Source organism: Nilaparvata lugens, chromosome 3 (assembly GCF_014356525.2).
Source record: "Nilaparvata lugens isolate BPH chromosome 3, ASM1435652v1, whole genome shotgun sequence".
NCBI lineage: Eukaryota > Metazoa > Arthropoda > Insecta > Hemiptera > Delphacidae > Nilaparvata > Nilaparvata lugens.
Window position 1 is genome coordinate 59,797,847 of NC_052506.1, and position 12,467 is coordinate 59,810,313.

The 12,467-nt window shown below is 32.7% G+C and overlaps 1 protein-coding gene across 2 annotated transcripts in view; it reads left to right on the top strand.

Annotated features, from left to right (window-relative positions):
- The window catches only part of LOC111044278 (muscleblind-like protein 1), a 586,938-nt gene extending 579,667 nt beyond the window's left edge, over positions 1-7,271 (top strand). Inside the window, exons 9-10 of one of the 2 annotated variants that reach the window (XM_039424204.1) lie at positions 2,403-2,482; positions 5,319-7,271. In XM_039424204.1, the coding sequence (XP_039280138.1) occupies positions 2,403-2,437 (35 nt within the window). In that variant the 3' untranslated portion in view covers positions 2,438-2,482; positions 5,319-7,271. The remainder of the gene's footprint in view (positions 1-2,402; positions 2,483-5,318) is intronic. The other variant, XM_039424198.1, reaches the window with a different exon arrangement.
- Positions 7,272-12,467: the final 5,196 nt, after the last annotated feature.

Below are 12,467 nucleotides of genomic sequence, written 5' to 3' on the forward strand. Positions count from 1 at the left end.
TATTTTATTCTCTGATCATAAAAACTTCAACATGTGCCTTGAAAACCAGTTCACAACCATTCTACAAATTATCTTTTTCAACACTTTTATAAAAAAAATATTTGCTCGCTGTGAATATAATGGAGCTTTTACATAAGTAAATGGGTTCAAATAATAATTTAAATTGAAAATTAGGTACATGGAAATCAATCTGAAAACAGAATATAATGCTGTTGGCACATTTGCATAATTTATTCATTTGATGAAGAATGAATGTATTTAATATTTGCCAGTGTCTAGAATGCAGAACCGCAAAAGAGTGACCCACTGATGAGTAGGTAGGCCTACCAATTGAAGTGACTAAATGTAGCTATGACTTGAGTGACAGTAATATTAAATTTACCTAATTTTCTAGTTGACCTTGCATGTATGTAAATAAAAGTTTAAATGCAATTAACTTATTTATAGAAGGAGCGTGAAAAAGCCATTAAAAGATTATTTAAAAGTATGAGATGTTGTGGTATTTCTCCATAATTAAAAGAATAAGACTTTGATATTGTCAATACCACTTTTATTTATTCGAAAATTAAATTCAGCTGAAGATGTGGTAGGTATTACCATGAAACCTGGTACTGAATTATGAATTCATTTTCGAATAAATAAAAGTGGTATTGACAATATTAAAGTCTTATTCTTTCAATGATATAGCATATAGGGTTAATGAAAATCGCTTCTGGATTCTATTTCTTGAAATCACTCAAATCTATACTAAGCAACAGAAAAGGTGATCTGAATATTTTTCTCATAATAATGCATTCTTAGAATTAGAAATTTATGTCACTTTATAAGCAAATTATAATTTTTCAAATAGAGGCTACCGTAATACAAATATTAAACGATTGACTTTGTTATATTCTCTATATATCTTAGTCTATTGCAATCCAATGATAGTTATTCTGAAATTTAAGTTTTAAGGTAGAAAATAATAATAATAATAATTGGCAATACAGCCTAGGAAACTAATCTGCCTTCATGTAATAGTTTTCATGTTTTAACATTTGATGTATCTTACTACAAGGTCTTGGTTGCATGATACCTTCTCCAGTGAATGATTAATGGCTTGAGAAAACTCCTCAATCTCAATTTCCAATTAATTATATTATTCTTAATACAGTATAAAACTCAACCAATAACATAATTTTCGTCATAACATGCCAATCTCTTTACATTGAGCAGAAAATGCTCTTAATATTCATTTATCAAAAACAAGTGAAATGAAACTTTAAACCTGTATTAGGCTATGTAAATTACATTATATGCATTCATAAAAAAACCTTCTATGAAGTCAATACTCTCAACATTCAAATTCATTTTATTTTAGATTATTATTTTTCATCTTCTAGGCCCGGCTCCTAGGAGACTTATGAAATCTAACGAACCATTAAATCTTGAGGTTTAGTTGTCCATTAGATCTAATAAGTGTCCTAGAATCCGGCCTTGTTGTGTGATATAATCCAGTCTCATATTTTGTACGGTACGTAGGTTTTGTTGGTTGTTAAAGTATTTTTTTTACCTTATAACACTATAAAAGACAACTGAAATATTAAAGCACAGTTAAAAGGTTAAGTGTAATTTACACTTTTACACGAGTATAGGAATCATGGATTGTGAATATGTGAACATTTTCAAGTGCATTGGTCAATAACAGTATCAAGACAATATACTTGTAATAAATATTAATTGAACACCAGAAGATGTCACTTTGATCTAGGTGAAAGAGTAATAAATAAAACAAGTTTAATATTTAATATACGCAATTATCACTTGATTTTATCTACTGGCATGTGTTATGAAATAGATTTTTAAATTTTCCCACCATTTTCCACTCACACATGCTTTTTCGCATTCCTTTTAAACTTAGGTAGTTATTGCTTATTTGATAAAATTGGAGTGTGCAGCTAACGCTTTAAATGCACACATATTGCATTCATTTATTTGGATTTTTAGGGTGGATAGTTTATTATTTTATGAACAATGCGTTGGTAGTACATTTTTTTCTGATGGAATATGTTTTCTCTACAAAAGTTAAGCTATAAATCAGCATGCTGCGCTTATTAGAATGTGTAGACTATTATTATCAGTTCTTCATTCAAACATACTGAGTCATTAGTTGCTTCTCTATCTATTTTCTAGATCTCATTATACTGATGACGTCTCATTTCTAATGATTATAGATTAACAGCTAGTCAGTGGAATATCGGATATTATTTTCAATTTTTTTCTAATATCTTTTCATTCTATTTACTTTTTAAAATAAATTTACACGAGTAATAATCTCTCAGAGTATATTTGACTCTAATTTAGTTTATTGTTTTCATGTTCCACAGTTGTAACTACCTAACTCAGTTTTTTCTTTTCTTTAGTTACTGGTCATCCTCCAGGAGTACCAAGATTTTAAAGGTTTACAATCGTCCAACCTATAAGTTCATGCACGCGGAGCCTGGTAAGGATTTTTTTATTTCTCAATCTTGATTTGAATAACAAAAGATTCCTTCATCACCCAATTGAGTTACAATAATGAGAAAGATTTTAAGAAAACTGCATTGTAATATAATCGTTAGTATTTCCACTATCTCGTTAAAACGAAGAAGCTTTATAAATAATATCGTTTGTCCAAATATAATAAAAAAAACGTTTAATATAAATGATTGTAGTTCCGAATTAAAAATTGAGGCCCCAGATGAAAATAGAGAATATTAATTTTACTCAGGCTGGTAAAATTATCCAGTTTAATATTCCTTTCTTTCTATATTTATTATTAATGAGGGATTAAAAAGGGTTTGTGATATTTTTAGTCGTGATCTATAATGGAGTTAGTAAAGTATTATATAAAAAATAGTCTTATTGTGTGGACACGTCTACTCTATTTCTTCCCAACAGTATATTTCAGCTTAAAATATTATATTGACAGATGTCAATCCTTTTACTCCAATAATATGAAACTCATATCAATTTTGTTCCGATTCAGCCTAAACGTAGATTCGGAGTGTAATAAGGTTTATTAAGTTATAAACAATTATTAAGTTATCTTGCTATTAATTTATTATTCTAATCTAACGCCCGTAATCAATTAATTGCTTGTTATGGCTGTAATTTTTGGAGAGACCCTCTCGGGTGTTGCTTCTCGCCTTCTAACACAGGTTTCCCAATCATGAATCAATCACTCACTTGGTTGTACAGGCTTTACACTCACTTTTCAAAATGTTCATATTCTCATCTAAAACGGGGTTCTATCTTCTTTGGCTTTAAAGCATACCGGTACCTTCATTTGGCTTGAAAAATGGTGTTCTCCTCTCAATCGTCTTCATCTTTAATCAGGTACCGCGATACTTAGCAATTGGGTGAACTAGTATGATCTATTATTATTCATAAGATTGTTTAATAAAACCCTGTTAACGTCAATTAAAAAAAACATCTTATAGAATGAGGCATTGCACCAACTCTCAACTTGCGTAGCCTACAATAGAATATAAATATTTGATATAATATTTAATCTAAGACTTGATAAATATTCTTATTCTCAGGTGTTTATTGAACTGTGGTGCATTAGAGTTGGTTCAATTACGGTATTAACAATTTGACAAGAGCTTCCATTAAAAATTGAATCTTGAATTTATAACTCCATTCCTTTTGTCCAGTACACCTACGGTATTTCGTTGCATATTGATTCAGGATTCTATCATTCCATTAGTACTGTGTGATAAGTAAGACATATCTGTTATAAGTAAGATAATTATGTTAATTGTGATTAATCTAAAATGTTCATAGTATTCATGAAATACGAGTATTACTATCATTATAAGAGATCAAAATCAAGAACATCTGTATCAATGGAAATATTTATTCTGAAACGTTCAAAAAAGTTCATGTTTTCCATCTTACCGTTTTCTCGAAACCATAACGTAGTTTTAGGGCCGGTTTCCGAACTCGGGATTTGGCTAAGTTCTAGAATTTGAACAGCTAGAGTCAGAAAAATGGCTTTCCGAAATGGGGCGTAGGCGCAGTCATTGTCATAGTCAAATTTTTAATTAAATTTCAAAAAACTAGAAAATTAAACACAAGATAAAATAGTGTAAAGTCTCAGCTATTTTGAATTATTTAGGAATGTTTAATTTGGTTGAGGAAAAACGTTTCCAATTATAGAAATGAGAAAATAAAAACTGCGACTACTGTTATAAAAACAGCGACTACGCCGCGTTTTGGAAAGCTAATTTTCTGACTCCAGCTGTTTAAAGTCTAGAACTTAGCTAAATCCCGAGCTTGGAAACCGGCCCTTAGAGTTTCCCAATCACATAGGCCTACTGTAATTTAATTGCTGGTTGTAACGAACGTTTATGTTGAATTGATGATGGTTGATTAATGATACTTTCACGCTTTTCATTCTATTTCCTTTTAATTTCAACGTTCTCATGTTGAAATTCACTCGTCCCATCATCGATTTTTTTGTGGCGTCCTCATTTATTTATAGTACCGTACATTGTTCGATGCATATGTAATGCTCCTTTCCTCTATCCTCTCGTGCGTATTCCCTCTCTTATTATTGTTATTGTTCTTCTGCTTTCATGTATCTGTTCTTTGCTTATGTATTGTCCCTATTTTAATCTATGTTTCGTATTGTGAGCTTCATTCTTATTTTGAGATAGGCTACTATTTGAATTGAATTGAATTTTTGTTAAACCCTTTTGTCGTTTGTCTTCTCCAATTTGCAACTTGCAAAAGTTAATGCGTGTGATGAATTATTATCCTGCATCGTTTTTCTTTCTGTGAAAATCATCTTTATGCCTTGTGAATTTCGACAGTGAGATCGTTGGTCTTTCATTTTTACTGAACATTTTAGTTTTTGTAAATTTACAGAATTTATGAGATTCACAACATCAAATTTGAAAAAAACACATTATACATTCTTTTGGTCTGGTTAAATGTGTTGTGGTATTTTTTCATTGGATATTTCAAATCATTCTATTTAAATCTGTACCTATGCAATTACAGGTTGTAACTGTTGAAATTGAATAGTAGGCCTACCCTACATATTTCTATAGACCTAGTGGTACTTGATATAAGAGAGATTCTAGGTTGAGAAGTATTGGCCGGCTTTAATGGTAGTAGAGGAGGCATATATGCCTCTTGCCTTTGGAGTTCAATAAAATATGTCCTGAGTGCCTTGTAAACTTTCCCATAGAATTTAGTTTTAGTCCGATTTCGGATTTGTTGTAGTGGATGTGAAGTTGAATGTTGGTGTTTTGGTGTGATGTACTACTCTGACATTTGTGTGTTTGCAGGTGAGGAAAGAGCGCTGGTGGGGCCAGCCGCAGCCGCAGCCGATCCAATGTCGCAGACGTTCCTGAGCCGACTCGGCTACTGCAATGGCTGCGACTTGACACCCACCACCATTTACTTCTAGTTCGACCACAACAACCGGCAGACACCCTTCTATTCTATCCACAAAAATATCCTACTTTATATCTATTTCTCTAAATCTCATTAAGTGCCACATTTTTGAACAAAAAAAAACCAAGTTATAGAAATTTGTCAACAAAAAACTTGCAACGCAAAGGTTCCTCCTGTACAGCTAATTTTCTTTACTTTCGACACCGGCGGCAACATGATGTGCGCATGTGCAAAAGTGTGTGGGTCTTCTCAAACTGTTGTGAAAACTGTGCTCTTGTAAATACGAAGCAGAACATGACTACACATATATATATATATATATTGACTTACCAGGTTTGTTGTAAACATGAAAAAATGAATGTGATACAATTATCATCTCCTCTATTTTTTCTGCATAAAGTTTATTTTATATTTATTTTTTACTTGTTTTTTATTTTAAGATTGTATTGTACTATTGAAAAATCGTAGTAACAATTCCTTGTAGATGAAACACACGCATAATATTTTATTATTGTTATTTTCTATTATCATTAGTCATATTATCTGTTGAGTTGTATTTTTTGTTGTACGTCAGAGTAATGTTGGTAAAAAGATTTGGTGTGTTGTTATTGATGGAAAGAGGTAAACTAATAAGACAGAGAAACGCTGTTTCGAATTGTTATATTCAAAGACTAAGACTATAGTAATGATGTGATGCAATCTGCAGTCTGCGATGTGATGTGTCTATCACTAGCAGCAGAAGCAGCAGCAGCAGCAGCAGCAGCCAGCGCCAAGAGTGAGTCATTGCAATTGCAAATGCGATGCAACGCTTTGCCATTAGCTATTGCTTCTATAATCTCATGACATTATGTTACGTATTGTTCGTATAGATAAGGCCTAATCAGATAACTAGTTATTCTTATTACTACCCAGTAATGTAAAAACGTCTTGTAATCAGTGTTGTCTGAAATTTGTTTTCCATACCTTTCATGATAACATATAGTGGCACGATTTACTTGTAGGTAATATTATTAGTCTCCCAATGAATTATTAATTACTTACATAATAAATCCTCTTCACGATTGATTATCATCACTATATCATTATGATTATCGATACTAAATAATAATTATTATCTATTAATTTATTTGTATTTCCGTTTGATTTTCGACTTTGTTTGTGATTCTACTGATTTGCAAGCTTGATGTTAGCATTAGCCGAAACTGTGTATGTAGCCAGCCCTAGCCCTAGCCCTGCATTGATTTGCCTCCCCACCGGCCCGCCCAAAATTGGGTCCCGACTCCACTCTTGTTATGCTGGGACACGGAGTCTTCTACTGACACAGCGGCTCAGTATTTTATTATTGTAAAAAAAATTTTATTTTATCGATTTTTGTGATATTTTTAGTGAACAAGAAAATATGTATTATTGTTATTTAAGTCTCACTATTAATACTTATATTAAATATAACCATAATGTACTTGTACCTTGTTATATTGTTAGGATTGAGGTTAAAAATAAAAAAATGAATTGTACCAGATTCATCTACAAGGAGAATATTATCGAATAATAGATGTAATGAATATAATTATTGATGAATATATATTATTGTCGAACAAATTGGAATATTACTACACTATTACAATGGTAAAATGAAACTATTACTATTATTTTTGTATTTTAAGAATATTAGATATGACGGTGAGCCCGAGTGGAATATTACATTATGATGTTTTCTCCTTGTACATGAATATTTAATAACGGATGTAATGATAGAAACTTTAACTCTGGTTATGCCAGATGTGATCTGATCTGAAAGTAAAGTACTGTAGTTAATAAAAGAAATCATGTGAATTATTAATTTATTTGTGTATTTGATGTTTTTCCTATTTTCCTCTTGAACCATGCACAATCACTCTGGATTCTGAGACGCTCTTACAAGAGTAATAATATAATATCTTCTCACTCCTCACTGTTCAGTTGGCAGATAAATGTTGAAAAAATATTCTATAACTGTTCAGAACTTTTCAACTTTCTGAACTCATGAATTATGAAACAGTAATTCAATGATGGCAGAAAAAAATATGCTGAGATTTGATACTGACATCCTGAACATCAAGGAATTAACATACCAATTGTTTTTCTTATTAATTGATCTTCTTACAGAAACCAGCTTGAATCATATACTGAATCATCTTTTGATGATAGTTGAAAGACCGTCTGTGTGTAGACCTACGTAGGTCAGTCGCTTTTGTCTTTTATGTGACAATTCCAATCTGTACCGAGCAAAACCGACAGTTCGCTCTTTTGGATAGCCCACATATCATAAAATTATAAAAAAGGATCATCTCAGTTTCTATCTCATTGAAAAAGGTTGGTGTGACTCTGAATGGTAAGGTCATTCATAGAGACGTTCATTGGTGCTGATCAAAGACGAGAGTTTTGTACCCAACAATTTCAAATTTCCTATTTTGAAACTCCATTATTCCCAATAACAGAGCAACTATGTAACCATGTATTAAAAAAATTGTGATTATATTCAAAAAGGCATTCAAGTCATTCTCATTTTTTGTAAGATAATAATTATAGTTGGAAAAATCAAAATGAGGAGAGGTTGTGGAAAAATGTATCCTCTCAGATTCCCTCTAAACTATTACATTTATAAAATCGCTATTTGAAAGTTATACCCAATTGAAACATCCATTTTTCCCCCATAATAATTTAAGGTAATCAACAGCCTTTGAATAAAGATTGTTGCAAGATAAAAATATGTCTTAGAATTTAAATTTTGGACTATTTAATCTTAATTAAGCTTAGTTGTTGTATCTCATTCATCTTTCATCTTCAACTTTTTCCCAATTATGAATTCAACAGTATTCAATCAGATTAGTTTAGATTATTTTAGATTGATCAGATCAGTCAAGTATCTGCTACATCAAATTCATTTGTTCAACACTAATTGAACATTCAATAATCAGGCCTAATCAAATGATTCAGATTTCAAAAAATGAACCCTATAATGGGCTAGAACTCAGTTTGTCTCAAGCTGAGATAAATATATTCAAGCAATAGTTAAATAAATGTTATTTCTCATATCATGTGAATATCAATGTATCAGACAAAGTGTTGATAAAAACGGTAGAGGGAGGGTGGAGGTTATCTCGTCTAGAGCTTCCATCTAAATTCAAAAAAGGGTCATATTATCACAGCTCTATCCAGTAAAAGAAAAAGAAGAGCACGATGAACTACAATATTCACAGTTTGTGTCTATGGTGAGGTCCACGTTATAATGGCAGTAATGAAAGATACCCTAGGAGAACAATGTCTCTTAAATTGACTCAATTTTGCCACTGAGTGTACATAGATGTTACTTAATTGATCCCATTAAATTTGATCTAATATTGGTTTTAATTTTTTGATAAAATAATCAATTCCATGTCAAATTAATTAAATGCATCAATAAAATATATTTTTCATAATTTGATTCAAAACTTTGCGTTCATAAATGAGATTAAATTTTGGTTTTAATACAAACCTGAAATGGAGGCTAATTTAAAAAGCTGTGATACACCAATCTGAACCAGGGGCGTATACAGGCACGGATCCAGGACCCTGACCTGGGGGTGGGGCGATGGGGGTAGACCCCCCCATTCGTCTCTCCCCACCATCAAAATTGTTGAAATTTGTAATCGAAAACAGAATTTGAGAGCTTTATTTGTTACTATTAGTCTTTTTTATTTTCCTTGCCCCATTACCATAGGTAAGGAAAGTATTGCTTTCCGGAAAAAATTAAGGTACTCCAATTTCTCAATTTCTATACGTTTCAAGGTCCCCTGAGTCCAAAAAAGTGGTTTTTGGGTATTGGTCTGTGTGTGTGTGTATGAGTGTATGTGCGTCTGTGTACACGATGTCTCATCTTCCAATTAACGGAATGACTTGAAATTTGGAACTTAAGGTCCTTACACTACAATTTCGATCAAATGCGATTCAAGATGGCGGCGAAAATGTTGTCAAAAACAGGGGTTTTCGCGATTTTCTCGAAAACGGCTCCAACGATTTTGATTAAAGTTATATCTAGAATAGTCATCGATAAGCTCTATCAACTGCCATATCTGTAAAAATTTCAGGAGCTCCGCCCCATCTATGCAAAGTTTTATTTTAGATTCTCAATTATCAGGCTTCAGATACAATTTAAACAACAAATTTCGAGTGGAAAAGATTGAGGATGAGAATCTCTACAATTAATGTTCAGTAACATTTTCACCTAAAATTAAAAATAAGCTCGAAATTCGAGAAAATGTGATTATCCAATTATTGCAAACTGTTGGCAACTGTTGATTCTATTAATGATCCACTATGAAGAGATAGCAGACCTCGTGTGTCTCCAGCGTTATTGCCCTGTCACCAGCTGGCTCAAATCTTTGAATAGTAGACTTGAGATGCGCGGGAACACTCAGGTGATCAATTTTCATTACTTTCACTTTTTACGGCAAGGAAAGTTGTGTTAGTGCGTCACACCAGATTTTTTGAATTTGTTCATTAAAATGCCAAATTCATGATACTTGTTTCTGCAGTAGTAGTTCAGTCACTTTAAACATTGGTTCTTGAATCGTAATATTGTAGGTAGTTCTGATTTTTTAACATATTGATCGGGTACATAAGAGAAGTCCAGAATCAAGTTTTTCATGCAAAATTTCCTTTTGCTAGATACAGAATGGCCCAAAAACTTCGTATTTTCGGTTCATTTTCCAGTTTTCATTATTTCCGCCAAATCCTGTTATCGAAATTTTTGCTTCAATCATCAGCAACTCCATTGCGTCATCACATTGGATGAGATTTCGTACCATGATAAGTTCATAAGATCATGTTCTATGAGAATAATCCGTTACATCCACATAATTTAGTGGAGAGGCGCGCATATAAGGACCCCTCAAGGATCAAAATTTCAAACACTCATAACTTTTGACACAATGATCAGATCTGATTGTTTCACAGCTCATTCTTCACGGCTCGTCAAGACATCCTTACTAGATTTTGAAATTTTATCCCAAGTATTTTTTACAAAATACGCAGCTTTGAATATGGAAATTGAACATTTTTTTGTGAATTATTGAAATACTGGTTAAAGTACACTCAAGGGTGAATTTTCTATTTTTCGATGGAATTTCACTTATGATGCATGATTTTCAACCGCCTTGAGCCGAGAAGATTGAGCTGTGGAACAATGAGATCTGATCATTGTGTCAAAAGTTATGAGTGTTTGAAATTTTGATCCTTGAGGTATCCTTGTGCGCGCCTCTCCACTAAATTAAGTGAATAGGTGATTCTCATAGAACATGATCTTATGAACTTACATAATGGTGCGAAATCTCGATGAGATGGCAATTGACTTGCTAATGATGGTTGAAGCTGAAACTAGGGTGTTTTACAAAATACAAAAAGAAGCATTGTTGTGAGGTGTATCTGGAAATCTATAAAAGTTAGAGCGCTCTGCCTGGTCTCAAATTGTAGAACACAAAATTACGCCCAGTGGGATTTTGAATATTATACTTGAATGGTAACAATCGGAAGAAATTGTTGATCAAAAACTAAAATTCAACAAAATTTATTTTTCTTAAAATTTCACTTGTTTTTGAAAAAAATTATCTCTGTACTCATTGAAGATAGGAAGATCCGAATGATCTCATTTCATTAGGAATTTGATGATCTAAAAAAAAGGTGGAAACGAATTTTTCTGTCCCATTACAGGATTTGGCGGAAATAACTGGAAAATGAACCGACTTTTCTTATGTATCTAAATAATTTATTGAAAAATCAGAGCTACAGTATAAAATGTAAGCACACCCCCATTTTCGACCGAGCGAAGTGAGGTCTAAGGCCGGTTACAGAACTCGACCGACCGTCAGTGCGTATGTACCATCCTAACTATACGCATCCATACATCAGTTTTACACATTCAGAGCTCTCCTGAAGAACGAACTGATCTAACTCATAAAATGGACGCGATTACAAGTGAGTTGTTTAATTGCAACTTATTATGCTAGTAACTTAAACGGAGGAGCAAAAGAAGTAGATATCAAGTTCACCCAATGGTCGCCCAAAGAGCTTTTCAAAGGGAATTTAGCGTAGGGTCCCAATTGACAGAATCCCAAACGACCGAAACGCTGTATTTTCCCAAACGGCCGAAAACTAGTTTTTTCCCAATTAGCAGAACGCTTTCTGACATTTGCGTCAAACTAGAGAAACTTTCTGTCGTTTGGGAAACCTATCACTTTCGGTCGTTTGGGACTCTCAACACTTTCTGTCGTTTGGGACTGTCACCACTTTCGGCTCAATGCAACAAACAACGTTTTCTGTCGATTGGGAAAATTCGTAAAGTTTTCTATCATTTGGGATTCGGCTGGATGAGAAAGTTCCAGTTTCAATATTTCATTAATTCGATCGAATGAGAAAAAATAGAATACTTCTAAATCTGCAACTTAATGTACAAGCTTGTAGTGCGTGTTGCCTATCTCTAAATGAATAGGCGAACTTGATTTTGAGACCTCAACTACTCTGTGGTTTCTCGACCGATTTTGTTAGTTCAAGTCTCATTCTGAAAGAACTCATCGAGTCTTACATTTTGAAAAACATCATCGTGGACAAGATGGATGAACGAGGAAAGTTTCAATTTTTGACTGCTATGATAGAGGATATGATAAAGAGGAAGATTAGATTAGATTAGATTTCTTTATTTATGTATGTTACATTAAGACACTAATTTACATTAAATGATGGTAATGCTAATTATTCAACAAATTTTACAAAGTATAAACAATTAATCAATGAGAATAAAGATTGAATGCAATTAGAATAACTAATTATGTTCTTCTATATTTCAGAATAACTAAGAAAAAAACCTTCTCAGTTCTATGTATCAACTTCATCCGGGGGGGTGGTTGTGTATTGAAGGATGAAATTCATTGCCGTCCTGGTACATCCCACGGCTGGGACACACGGTGTTCGAACATCTCAAATATTTCACTCCATTTTTTGTTTTATTACATTTGTATAAATAATTT